This window comes from Python bivittatus, unplaced genomic scaffold (genome assembly GCF_059951505.1).
Source record: "Python bivittatus isolate LINGU-HERP-01145 unplaced genomic scaffold, Pbiv_v1 ctg000480_np1212, whole genome shotgun sequence".
Classification (NCBI taxonomy): Eukaryota; Metazoa; Chordata; class Lepidosauria; order Squamata; family Pythonidae; genus Python; species Python bivittatus.
Window position 1 is genome coordinate 42,161,998 of NW_028277075.1, and position 14,783 is coordinate 42,176,780.

Below are 14,783 nucleotides of genomic sequence, written 5' to 3' on the forward strand. Positions count from 1 at the left end.
AAAGCAACAATTAACAAAAGATTATAATGATACAAAATAATCAAAATACCCCACATAGGCAAGAGCACTCTTAATTTAGTTTAATTTATTGGATAATGTCAGCTCAAGTTAATGAACAAACAAATAAACATTCTGCGGGGAGGACTCAAGATGCAGGTGGGATAGCAGGTCCTTAGTAAATTTTGCTCAATTTGTTATTTGTTTTACTTCTTTGTCAGTGTCACTTGTATAACTTTCTGAACTTGAGAAAAAATAGAAAACAATTTTATCTCATAATCCTGTTGCTGAAATAGGGGAAAATTAAGATCCTTAAGAAAAATGAAGACAAGTAAGGACAAATGGGAAAATGAAAGAGAGGCAAGAATTACACCAGATACAATAAACATATCTTAAACTACTAAATGAGGGGACCAATAAGTTGCCAGAGTTTAAAACCTTGAGTGAAACTCTTCTGGACTATAACAATACAGATCTAGGCCTCCATTCTTGCAACACCCGATTCGAATCTTATGCAACATTGGAGATCCGTTTAGAAATCAGTAGATTTTGATCTTAAAATTCTAGATTGTTTGCTCTTCACTGGCATTGTACACCATAAAGAACTTATGCCATTACTTTGGCCTCATAAAGTTTCAGGGCAGCAGGGATATACTGCCACAGGAAGGAAGGAAGGAAGGAAGGAAGGAAGGAAGGAAGGAAGGAAGGAAGGAAGGAAGGAAGGAAGGAAGGAAGGAAGGAAGGGAAAGATCATACAACTTCTTTGAGTTGTTTGGGATAAAGATTCTAGAAGGACTTCTCACATCCTAGATTCATGAAAGGTTATATCTAAGTTATTAAAAAAAATGACGATCTATTTTATTGCTATCAATGGACCAATTATACTCTTTTGCTATCCTAGTACAGATCATGACTTTTGTTTTCTAATAATTATTGAACAGTTTCTGTCTTCACAATAGTGTGTGAGTGCTTTTAGAGCTTTCCTCAATCCTATGACCAAATGAAAAGATGACCATATCATCAGCATAAAGAGGAATTGGGATATGCTGTTAGGCCAAATCTCAGCTGTTAGTGTCTTCTACTTTTTTTTTTTTTTGTTGGTTACATTGACTGGACTCTGACCTTAATAAACAGTAAATGAATGTAGGCAATTTCATTTTCACAAAACTTTTAAAAAGAGGCCTATAACTAGTTTTTTAAAACATCAGCAAATTGCTTTAAGAAAGATCAGAGATAATTTGCCCCCCGTTTTTAATGGCTCCCATGAATGTTAGGATCCAAACGTTAAGATGATGGCTGAAAGGCAAATATTTAGATTTGAAGGATGTTCTGACAGTCAGATATATGCATATATTTGGAGGTTTTGTCGGTGCCAAGAAAGTTGACAGTGATCCTTTAAATTCCCACATTACAGTATCCACAGTGTGTTTGAAGCTAGATATAGTTATGTGAGCCTTGAGTCATATGTCTCTTATTCCAAGTTCTTCACAAAAAAAGTTTCACATAATGTGGCAAAAATTATTTAAATAGTTATTTGATGTTCTGAGTTAGAGGAGTTAGTTTCCTAATTATTCAGTGCCAAGAATAGTCAGTCCTACTAGAACTCCAAACCTCCAATCACATCCTATGGAGAGGATTGGGTAGATGTGTATATTTTAATTCAGATATTAGTGACAGATGTGATAAGTAGATGAAGCATGAGACATTCAGGTAGTTGTTTCAAGTGTTGGTGTGAAGCTTCAAGTTAATAGATACAACTCTTTAAAGCGGGGGGGGGGGTGTTAGTTGAGGATAAGAAGTTGTTTGACAGGCCAAGCCTTTCTTGGACCTATTGATGGAACTGTTTGAAAGTTGTAGCATATTCAAGGGAAAGAAATATATAGTACAGAGAAAGAGAGCGGATTTCAGAGAAAAGAAACTAGAAAATATATGGAAACATAAGTGATTCATAGTAATAGGAAGAAAACTAGATGGAACAAATCTGGAATTGGGCACAAATGAACGAATTTATTTAGGTATGGTGATGCCAGTGAGTAAGAAAAACCAGGGATTCTCAGAGTAGATAGGGGAAAAAAATGAAGGAAAAGGTAGGGGGATGAGTGATGTATAGTGTTGGCTGCCTTAATCTTATGTCTTTTTTCAATATTATTAAACATGTTCTCTTGGATTAGATAATTCTGAAAATAATCTGTTATCATTTTTGGAAAAGATATGTTTGAAAAGAATAATCCTATGCTGTTCCTAATCAAACCCTTACATCTCTCTCTTGCTCCCTCATGTAAAACTGGTTGATTTAAGGATTAAATTGTAACTTCTGGGTTGCTAACACACTAACAACATACATTTTTCTGTCAGCATTTAGAAATAGGAAGGAGTAAAAACTGGCCAGTTGATTAGTCAGGAAGCCAAATTGGCTGGCTACATGCCATATTTGTTTCCCAGAAGGAGTTTTGCAGAGAATGCTGGCTGTTTTCGTATCTGTTGGTAGAAAGTTGATGTAACTCTTCATTATACTTTTCTGTATTTGAAATGTGAATGTATAACTTTTTGTGCAAGTTAACCAGATTCTTAGATTAAGATACAAACCAGATTAAACCGTTATATGTATATGGGGGCAGGGTACTGTCCTTAGAGATCAGTTCTGTGATTCTACAAGACCATTTCCAAAGTTTCCTTTCAGGTTATTTCTCATTGCTAAAGCAGTATAGTTTATGCCATTTCACCGCCATATTGGATCAGTATTTATTGTTTGTTTTTAATGGGCATTGCCTGGCATGTTAAAAATGCTCTTCTATAACTAAAAACGAAGCAGAAATAATTTTTGTTTTAAAAAAAATGTTTCCTGTTTAAATACAGAAGCATAATTTAAACGATTTATTTAATTATAAAAACATTAAGGTATGATGAATACTATGGTTTAATATTCTAGCTTAGAATATATAACTAATTTAATTCTTTGAATAACTTGATTTCTTACATGGAAAAAAACCACCTAAGTGAAATGTCAGTGGATTTTTAACAACCCTCTTCTTTTTAAGGATGGAATGCCTTGCTTTTTCGAGCACGCTCTCATTAGTATTTCACTGTGCTGGTTTTCAGGAAGGCACTGTAATTTTTGATAGAAAAAGGTGATCATGAACATACATGCCTTGTTACTATTTAAATTATGCAGATTCTTGATGCTGTGAAAATTTGTGCCTGATGACGCCAAGGCAGCTGCACGTTGTTAGCATTGTAGGCTGTCAGATGATCATGTGGGATTCTTGCAGTATGCAACATTCAATAGGATTGAAAAGGGCTTTTGATGCAAGGCATAGCTTCTGAATATATTTGTGCCTTTTAGCTCCTTACTACAGCAAACCAAGCTCCCTTTAAATTTTAAAATGCTGCCTCATTTTTCTTCTGGTTGGTTTCATTTTGGCTTCACTAGAAGATGCATCTGGTACATCTACGATTGAGGAGTTTATTAATGCTACTGTTGTTCAGTTCACTTTCTTTTCTGTTAGACTCCTAGCTAGCACACAAGTGACATGATCACACATTTGTTCAGCCACCACCATGCATGGTTTCTCTCTCAGCCTTCCCTGCATTATTCCCTCTGTTAAGTTGCACTGTCATGTTCTCCTTTGCTATTAAGCCTTGTTTCTGTCTCTTTCCTTCTTCTGTTGTTTGCTATGACATTTTACCCATGTTTGGTTACTGCACTTTTATTTGATTAACTGGCTGTGATGATGATGAACCTGCACACTGGAGGAGCAGCTACTACAGTGGTGATGAAGGGATGTAATAATGGTCGCTATCCTCGGAATTCTCTCTACAGTGACTGCATTATAGAAGAAAAGGCAGTGGTCCTGCAGAAAAAAGACAATGAAGGATTTGGGTTTGTGCTCAGAGGGGCCAAAGGTATGTGGATTTTTTGTATCTGTGTGATTGGGTGAGTGCTTATGTGAAAAATGGCATGCATTTCTGAAAATAAACAGGCATTATTCCTTATGCCTTTGGTTGCTAGACAACAGTGTTCTCTCTGTGCAGTAGAGTACCAATATGGATTTACTGGTTTCTGATTGAGCAGTTTTGAGAGGTGTGTGTGTGTTCACATAGTGTATGTTTGTGTGTATGAGAGAGAAAGAAATAATTGATTTGCAGATTAATTCAGGGAAGAAGTTGCCTAAATATTTTGTATGCCTGTAACCATCCGTGCTGAGGAAAAATAATAACATTGCTTCATATAAGGAGTTATTCCACTAAAATGATTTGCTAGTTGAAGGGGCATGTTGACTTTTTCCTTGAAATGGGTTTGTAGCTTGTTCAAAGTAAAACTACTGCAGCTTTAGGAAGAAAATCAGATCATTTTTGTATTTTCATAAGCTGCATGCATGTCAAATGGCCTTTTAGCATGTATACTGTTTTGAAGACTGCTTGTGTCTAAATGTGCCATTTCTTTCCTATGCAAAAACTGTTTCAGTAGATTTATATAGCAAATATTTTTAATGTGATCTGTTTTATTCCTTTGGCAATTTTTATTAAGTGGTGGTATATCCCAGTGCCTGCTACTAACCTCCCCCTCCCAGTTAATAAATGGGCTGTTCCTCAGATTGCTGTCTTCAAGGAAAGGCTAGACCATATATACCTTATGGAGGAATCTCCACACCCTTGTCTAGGAATACCATTTTATCATTCCTCACTAGAGTGTGGCGAACACCTATTGGGTTTCCCTAGCAGAATGTAGGGAATGTAACAGATTAACTCTCCTGGCTAAACATATGTTTTGGTGGGGTCGTCTGGAAACCCAGTGACTTCATCACTGTGTCGATCAGCTGGCGCTGAGCTATCTATGCAGCAAAGAGAGGTCCCTCACTATACATCTTAATTTCACATGGAGTGAGTTCTTCAGGTGAAATATTCAAGTACCCATTGAAAACATATACTTATTTCAAGCTGTATTTTTTTTTCAACAAAGGTGGTTTAATTGTTAAAACTATACATGGGAAGCATAAAGTATGTATATGAAAATCAGACAGAATATGTGTCTGATACACAAATACAGTATCATCCTGTTGGGTTTAATGGCTTTATACCATACTGAGTGCTAACTATGCAATTAGCTGCTTGAATACTTGAAATTCGTGGTGTACATGTATGAAGATTTAAAATACTATTTTCAGATGTAGTCTCTACATTATCAAATTCATAGCTTCTTGATGTTTATTAGCAATTAAAAGACAGAGCTTTATTCATTTGCTGACTAAACCTAAGAGATGATTAATATGCAAGAAAATAGGAAGATATGGCAGGGGAGTGTTTTAGTTAAAGGCTTTCTGGCCTTGTAACAAGCAGTACTTTATGAAATAAGATTTTATGTTTTAAAAGTTCATTCAAATATGTCATTTATTATTCCCAAAGCTGATACACCAATTGAAGAATTCACTCCAACGCCAGCCTTTCCTGCTTTGCAGTACCTGGAATCAGTTGATGAAGGAGGGGTAGCATGGCAAGCTGGCTTGAGAACAGGAGACTTTTTGATAGAGGTAGGAAAATATGGTTAATTATTGTAGTGGTGATGGAAAATAGTATCCCAGTTCAGGGAAACTAATCTTTCTGCCTATTGGCAGCAAGACTTATTCAGCAGTTTGATGCCATTATTGTTTGCATATTTTTCTTGATTACCTTATTCTAATCCTATTTTTTAAACATTTACACAAGTTGTATGACTACAGATGTGTTAAATTCTAGACAATACATTGTGTTACATGTGAGAAGCCTCCAGAAGAGTGTCTGTTAGATTAATTCCTTTTTCTGTACTTTGGGTATATTTAATTTTAAAAATAAATGAGTTGATGCATAGTACATAATGCTGTGTCTAAAAATAGGTTTTAATTATTAGCTTCATAAATCATATATTTGGCAGCAAGTAAGGGCCAGGTAATATTTTGCTGCAGAGATACTAATTCCATTTTTATGATGGTATGATGGCAGAGACTCTGATATTTCTTCCCCCAGCATTATTGGAAACTTTTGTACATTCATTTTAATGACAGATATCCTGTAGTTTGATTGGTTTTTATCACTTGAAAGAGAAAAATGCATCAAATTATTAGGCACCAGGGAGTAAGAAGGGAGCAGAATTTTGTTGGGTATCTGATTTCAAAAGTTTATTTTCAAATATATGATATAAAAACTTAGGGTACTTGTTTTTCTTAAGTTTGTACAATAACTGACACCTGGACCAGTACATTTTAGCCCATTCTCTTAGTGGCAGACCAGATTTCAAAAATAGAAACAGTGAGCTTTCTTATTTCTTAATATTAATTTTGGACATCTATATTTGCATTTAGCTGATGTACAGCCCTTTGTGCTCTTGGCTATGTTGATTTTAGCATTATATATTGGAATAAAATGTATTGGAAGTTTGCTCTTTCTGTTTGTATAATCTCTGCATAATTTGTTTTCGACATTTTGCATAGTATTGATTTGCATGTTGATCGTCATAGTCAATTTGTTATTTAGAGAGTTTATTTGGGAGATTATTGCATGGATATCAAAGTTTAAACTTCAGCTTCAAGGGCATTTTAATGCTTAGTCATTGTTCATAATGCAGTAACCAACTACATGTGTATAACAGAACATACACCAAAGGATTCACCTATGGTGATCATGATTTAAATACTTGATTAGGCAGACCTGAAAGCTGAACATGGCCACTTATATTTTGAGACTTTTTTCTCAAACATTTAAAGTATTTTGGGGTGTCCTGAGGTTTCAGAATGAGTTTACCATGAGGAACGGATAGACTGCTGCTCAAGAAACATAAGCTCCAAACCACTTTCTATCATGAAGTTGTTAAATGTGTTTTTGGATGCTGGCTAATGTCACAAACTGTAAGTGTACGACAGCATTGCAGTGATACCTCTGTGGTGTTGCTAGAAGATATAGAGGAACAATTATCTAGGGTTAGGGTTCAGTAAATTATAGAATGATAAACTTGGAATTTACAAGGTTTAGGAAATCATATTGGGCTTTGCACAGTGTAACAGATTTTTTTTTAGTTTTACAAACAAGTGCAAAGATTAATAATGCTGAAGTTGTATGCAATACAGGTCTCGTCTCGTGTCAGAAATGCAGGAACTGGAAGGGAGATAATTATTAATTTAAATTTTAAAAAATTAAAAACTTTAATAAAAATATAGATTTATATAATTCTTGTCCAATGCCAGGCCACGTTGATGACAGGTGAAGATATATTTATGTAAATCACCAAAAATAAATTAGGCATTGATTTAAATAAAGTTTCCTGTTTTAAAGTTCATTTACTTCTTGAACAAGCAAGAATACTGTAACTTGAAATAAAACAATTTTTAATTTTCTTTCAACAGAATTTTATTCAATCTAGAAACTTAATTTAAACTTTTGGTTATGCAGATTCATATGTCTTTTCAGCTGCACATTAGATCTTTTTGGGAATGGGTGTTTTCTTTCAGCAGTATTATGAAACATGGAGGGATGTTGTATTGAGAGACAGTATATAAACTTTTTTCACTTTAGTTTGTATACGTGCAACAAGTAAGCGAGCAAAATGTGTGCTTGGAGGATAAGGCTGCAATGTTTTGCATGTTCATTTGGAAGTAAAGCTTATTGGAAACAATGACATCTAAGTAAACTTGAATAGAATTATCAAGTATTCAGAAATCTCTGGAACAAATGTTTCCCTTTGAGATGGAATATAAATGTCTGCACTGTGTGGTTGGCAGAGTAATAAATTATCATAATTTGGGAACTGAACAACACTCTTTGCAATTCAAGTAACTGAAAGCTATAAAACTAAAGTAGAAATTCAAACTCACCCAGATGGGCACTGTGACTGATCATAGGCATGATCAGGGAGCATCTCTCAGACATTATTGCCTGTGAAGATTTACAAGTTCCTAGCTCTCAAACCCAGAATAATATATCATATTGTATAATTTTGTAATGTTTTACCAAAGAAGTCTGAGTTTTCTTTTTCATTTAAAAATGCCATTACTTTAAAGTTTTGTCAGATTTCTGTTAATTTTAGACATCATCTCTAAGGGCCATAGTGCAGTATATTTCTATTCATGTAATAGGACCGCTTATTTCTGTTCTCTTTCTCCCCACCCCCCCAAAATCACCAGTGCATTGCATCACTAAAAATGCCCCAAATCTGCTCTGGATGACCTCTAATTTTTATAGCAGATCTCTGGGGAAAAAGGGAATCTGTTCCAATGCATCACCGAAATATAACTTTCACCAGCTGGTTACCTTTGGATGCAGCCCAGGATATTAATGCTTTTGTCTAGTATACAATTCGGATTTTCTGTTAAGCCCGGTTATTTTTAAAGACTGCTAACATAACCGATTTTTAAAATAAGTCTGCATGTTACAATTTTTCTCTGTTCCGACAACAGAACTCTGAAAAGATCAGCCACTTCAGCCATTTTTTAAATGAGAACATACCAAAAAATTGGCTGAGTCAGTCTGTCTTTGGCAGCGGAAGAAAAACGACTGGCCGTCTATTTCACAAGCAAAACCTGTTACACGAGCCCACATAATGCCCATGATGAGATGATCAATTGCCTGCACTTTTAATTACCACATTAAAGTTATACAATATTAATTATATCTTGTAAAATAGGAGTCATGAGCATTATCATTTAAATAAATTTGTTAATGAAGGATAGTTCTCTGAATTCACAGCTTTTCTGCTAGTATACAGTTAAGGAGGTTGCTTGGATTTTTTTTTTTAAAATGCATACATGTTTTATCCGAGAAACAATTATTTTCAGTAAGAAGAGTAAGTAAGGTTCACATATTCTTTTCACTGCTGCAGAATCTGATTATGATAATGTTGGTAGTGGCTGGCCTTACTGCTTGTTGCCAAGTAATAGAAAATCTTCAGTGACTCAGATATTTACAGTATTATATGCTTGCCCTCCACCTCAGGGATATGGCTGGAGTGCCATTATTGTGAAAGAAAAGTAGAATCTTTGATAATTTGATATTGTGTTATTTCATCCAGATTGTTGAATGCTTATCTTGGAACTTTTAAAATACATTTTTAAAAAACAGAATTAATTTCCAATTATTGTGATTTTATAATAAAGGTTTATTTCATGAGTTTTCTTCAGAAGGTTTCCTTGCTGATTCAGAAATGAAGTTAAAAGCATGAGTTATAAAAATAAAACATAGACATTGTGTTTGTTAAAACAGCACCAGAGTAGAACCAAAACCAGAATAAAAACTTTAAAAGCCTGTGAGTCTTCAGTAACAGTGTCTTCAATTGATACTGCAAAGTTTACAAGATAAATGCCAGTTAAGTTTCTCTGTGGAGGACATTCCACAAGTGTGGCATCTGTTAGAACAGCTTCCTTCTCTGGTGACCGTGTCACTTATCTTTGTGCACAAGAAGTCTGTGGTAGTGTCTTTTTGACCAGCAGAGCGAAGGGCTTCTTTCTGACAATCTTACTAGCTGGTTCTTGAGACCAGTTTGTGCTTAATGTGACAATTATGTCTGACTACATATTTATAGCAAATGTGTATATCATTAATTATAAGTGTTGTTCTGCAGCATCAGCCAGTCAAGGCTTCCAACTATATATAAATGATTTTCCAGAGTTAAGTTCAGCATGTACATATAAAATAGACACTAGTCACTCAGGCAGACTTCTCAATTCTTGGTTCATTCTCAGAAGTCAGTTCTGCTAGTTTAGATGTATGTCAGTACTTCTGTTTTGTGATTTTTCTGAACTTTGAATTTTATGCTTTTTTTTTTTGTAATGAAGCTTGCTGGCAACACTGTCCTATTTAGTGCAGAGAGCCAAAGTGCTATAGACATTTTTTAAACATCTGCTTAAAAATCATTCTTCTTGTATCTGGATTTGCTTTTTAATTTCATCAGTGTGGGAAGTTTTTGCTCATTTGTCTTTTATATAGAAATATTTGGCTTTGAAAAAATTCTCAATTCTCATGCACACCATCTTCTTTCTTTCTTAGTTTTGTTTTGTATGCATGCTGTTTGTCAATTGAATGCAAAAAGCCACTGTGACTGCTGAATGACTTAGCAAGCCACATCTAAACTGTTATTTACCTGGAAATGTAAAAATTAAATATACTTATGTTTCTTAAAATACATATGAGAGCCAGTTTGATGTAGTGGTTAAGGCACCAGGGTAGTGTTTAAGTCCTACCTTAAACACAAAGTTGGCTGAATGACTTTGGGCTGGTCACTCTCAGCTCTAGGAAGAAGGCAGTGGCAAACCACTTCTGAAAATCTTACCAGGAAAATGCCAGGAGTCAAGATTGACTTGAAGGCACAACTCACCCCCCCCCCTAGAGTTAAAATCCTTGAACTCCATGGTATGCAGCTCTGCCCTGATAAAGATATACTACATTTATATTTGCCAGTTCTGATGCATCCTCTTCTTGCTGGGGATATGGGCCGGACTGAGTCCAAGATGCACACTTTTTATTAGCAAACATCTCCACTGAAATGTCTAACGTATTGGTAAATTTTGCTGTGCTGCAATTGGTATCAGAAGCCAAGGGGTTTTATACAGTCTTTGACAATAAATTTATAAATCAATCAGTAAAAATACCAAAATCAACATCTTTTAAAAATTTCTGCCTCTGCCAACTTGGCAGCCCCCATTTTATGAAGGAAACTTAATTTGTAAAAGAAGCTGACAGCACAGAGTCTGCTTATGTATTTTCAGACAGCATGCCTGATAACTCATCAAAACTAATGAGGGACATTTCAGAAGTTACTTTTTAAAGTGATTGCTTTGAAGCCTACCTTAAGGTTTGCAGCTATCATATTACAATTTGTGTATATCTATATGAGATGCATTTATTGTATAGATGCAGATATATACCAGTTATAAACATTGTCTGCTTCCAATCAACTGCTTGGATTTTGTTGGAAGTAGGAATTTCCTCCCGCTGCAAATTGCAGGTTTCTGAGGAGCATTTTTTCTCAGGACTACAGCAGGGGAAGAAAGTGCTCTTGAAATCCCTCTCAGTGTCCTCCTTTCTCTTAAAATGCTGATAATTATAAGCCTTCCCTCTCCAGCAGCTATTTGCTTTTTTATAAAATACACACAAAAAGCAAAGACACATTTAATACTACATCCAATTTGACCATGAATATTAAGTACTCATGATACCCAGGATGGGGGCTTGTTTGTTGATCATAGAATAAATGTGCCCTGGGATACTTTCCCTCTCATCTTTATATCTCAACATTAGCTTGAATTGAAGTCAGAAACAAGATAGCTGCATGTGAGAACAAAATGAGAGTCAGTTTGGTCTAGTAGTTAAGGCACCAGGCTAGAAAGCAGGAGGCTGTGAGTTCTAGTCCTGCCTTAAGCATGAAAGCCAGCTGGGTGACTTTGGGCCAGTCCCTCAATCTCAGCCCAACTCACCTCACAGAGTTGTTGTTGCGGGGAAAATAGGAGGAGGAAGGAATATTAGGTATGTTTGCCGCCTTGACTTATTTATAAAAATAATAAAGATGGGATAAAAAAAATCTAAAAAAAATATTACTATTAAGCTCCTTACTAAACGCCAAGTGTAGGCAATGTGGAAGTTTTTTTTACTGAGCAGATACAAGTCCTACTTCCTTTTTGCTGTCTTGATCATTTTTTCATATTTATGTGCTTACATGCATTTTTTATGCCTCCTATTCTAGTGACTTTAGGCAGTTTACAATATTGAAACTAAATCAACTATCAAATCATGATAAATCAATCTCCAATAAAAATGTTAAGAATTATTAATAAAAAGTATTGCTACCATTAGGCAGATTTTCCTGCCTGAATGCCATCCTATAGAGGACCATCTTCATCATTTTTCTAAAGACAGAAATGGGGGCACATTTGATCTCCCTCTCTTGGTCTCATTCCTGCCCCCAGCTCAACTTCGTAATTTTATGTAAAAATAGCAAGTATAATCAAATATGTGTCAGTAAAAATGTCTTGACTTCAGATCTACTGAATAACCATGATCTGTTCCATAAATGAAACAAGATACTCATGTGAAGCTTATGCATATGAGAATCTGTTGCTTCAGTACTGTACATGAATTGAAATAATAGAATAGGGATGAAGCTATAATGTTAATCCACTGTATTCAGTCTCTAATATAAATACTGTATGATAACTTTGACTTCTGTAGACCAGGGGCTCTTCTAGACAGGAGTACAGATTCGAACACAGCTTGAATTGCCTCTTCGTGATCAAACAGTTCTATTCCTTTGGGTTTTCCATTGTGTGAGGTCCTGACTTCCTTATATTGTAGTTGTGTGGTTTAGTAGAAATGGGAATCCCTATTTGCAGAGAGTGAATCTCACTGAGGAAATGACAGCACTTCATTCTTTCGTTATGCTCTGGGCACTCTTAGTGCTTGTCATGGGGAGCTCTTGGTTTGACCCATCTCCCAGTGCCCAGTATCTAAGCATTATGACTGGATGTCAGCACCATGTTAAGGGCTACACATATAGGGCAGATAGGTAGCTCAGCAGCTGCCAATTTGAAAAATGCTTTTTGTAAACAAACATACAGACATGTTTCTCAAAGCAGAAATGGCTTTTGTTTTGCGTGCAAAACTAAGGGATCATTATAAAGTTATCCTTGCTAGCTTGCAGATAAGCTCAGATTAGTTGAGGATCTCTGTTTATTGTTTTGGTGTCAATTCTCTGTGACTACTGTAGACTTGCAAAAAAAAAGCAGCAGGTACTTGAGTTGTGCATGAATCTTGGTGACCATAAATTATCATGCCCTCCTTTGTTTTCATTTTTAAATCAGAAGGCTTAGGAAAAAGGAAAGCTGGTCATCTGGAAATGGTCTAGGGATGGAATCCAATGCTTCTTTTCCACTAATGGAATTTCAGTGGATCTGGAAGACAAGCCTGCAAATCTCAAGTGGATTAAAAATTTCTTGACAAGATTGAGAGAGCCTTCAAAGCAGATTTGGAAAGGGGAAGTAGCACTTCTAGAGAAAAGAACCGACATTTTTCTTGGGTGTGCAGAGATCCACTTATGTGACACTGAATTTTAGCCTAATATATTAGACCCTCCATTTGTGTGTAAAGCTACACAATTTAATTTCTGCCTTGAAGAAAAGTATTGATGGCTAAATTCCTTTGGAATTGGATCCAGAGATTGCACAAAACTTTGGTAAAAGTAACAAGCTTCCTTTCACCTCTGCAAGAATTCCTGAAGTGTTACATCATTGCAGCTATGGCATTTCTTAGGGATCTGAAATCTTGTCAATTTCATCTTATTGTAAAATGGCTTTTTCTAACTAGCTCCTTAGTTTCCTCATAATACTTTGCTACCTGTTGTGAAAAAGTGACATTTCCTAATTTCTTCCATATGTACTGTGTGAACTTTGTGCGCGCATATGTTCACATAATTGTTTCTCAATGGTAGAATTGTTTTGTAATTGCACCAAAACCTGCCATTATAAAGATATAGCATCTTTATATGTGGTTGTTGTTGATATATCCTCTTCTTGCTGGGCATATGGGCTGGACTGAGTCTAAGAAAGTTGATAAATTTTGCTGTGTTGCAATTGGTATCAGAAGCCAAGAGTTTCAACTCATTTAAGCCTAGAGTTCCTGGTTGTTTGTGGGACTATAAAGGGAGCTACCCAGTGCTATTTACTGTCTTATTATTGTTGTCATTTTTTTTAATTAAAATTCTGTCTTATTTGATTTTAACGTATTTTACCTGTAACTTTATCATATTTGTTCCTTCTTTTAATCCTACTTATTAGTCTCACAAATATGTATTTTCTTTTTTCCTTTTGACATGGTCTTTGACTCTCAATTTATGAACTCAATCAATAAAAATGCCCTGAACTGACATCTTACAACATTTCTAACTCTGCCAACTTGGGTTATAGAAGAAGCTGGCAGCACTGGCTCTGCTATGTATTTTCATTCTATTTACTTTCTCTCTATTCATTGGAATGTAACATCCAACTATCATCAACCTATGGATTTCTACTTTGATATGCACCGACAAGAATTATTATGACAGATGCTGCCATATATTTTAGCTTTTGCATTCATAATTAATCATATGTCTTCACTTTTCTTCATGTATTCATCAACTCTGCTCCAGATCAGACCAGATCTTCAGTTGAATCCATTATATCCATTTGCTTTCTCTTAATTTCACAAGCATGTGTCTGTTTTTGTTTCTTTGATTTCATTCATTACTTCATACTCTTTGCCAATTACTCCTCTTACATTCCAGTAATAATTTTCCATTTGCTGTGGTTATCATAAAATGACACTATAGAAATTCATCTCCACCACCCCTAATGGCTTTCATCAACTGAAGCTTTCACACAACTTTTTTAGTAAGGTAAGGAAAGTATAGACTAGATTACCATCCCATGTCATATATGAGCCATGTGCAGCATTTCCTGCTTCCATAAACATAATACCAATTAGTCTTGGCATACTTTGGCTAAAACGCCACAAGTGTTAACCAATATTTAATTTTACCCCAACTACTGTATGCCCATGCTATTCTATGCAAGTTAGGATCTAGGGTCTACCTTGCAAGCCAACATACTGTTGCCCATATTCCAATATCTTGAATGTACATGCAGTGCACTACACTGAAGATTCATATTCATCATATATTCAGTATATATTATGCTAGCTCTACATTGGCTGGTCTTGCATGTTATTACAGCATAATATGATTTGTTTGTGTTTGTTTCTGAATTATATGTGATCCCAGACATATGGTTTGTATAGTT

At 35.4% G+C, this 14,783-nt stretch overlaps 1 protein-coding gene across 12 annotated transcripts in view; it reads left to right on the top strand.

Annotated features, from left to right (window-relative positions):
- The window catches only part of SHANK2 (SH3 and multiple ankyrin repeat domains 2), a 395,084-nt gene that overhangs the window by 248,476 nt on the left and 131,825 nt on the right, over positions 1 to 14,783 (top strand). For all 12 annotated transcript variants that reach the window (XM_088145802.1, XM_088145800.1, XM_088145797.1 and 9 more), the window contains 2 exons: positions 3,818 to 3,900; positions 5,401 to 5,525. In XM_088145802.1, the coding sequence (XP_088001928.1) occupies positions 3,818 to 3,900; positions 5,401 to 5,525 (208 nt within the window). The remainder of the gene's footprint in view (positions 1 to 3,817; positions 3,901 to 5,400; positions 5,526 to 14,783) is intronic.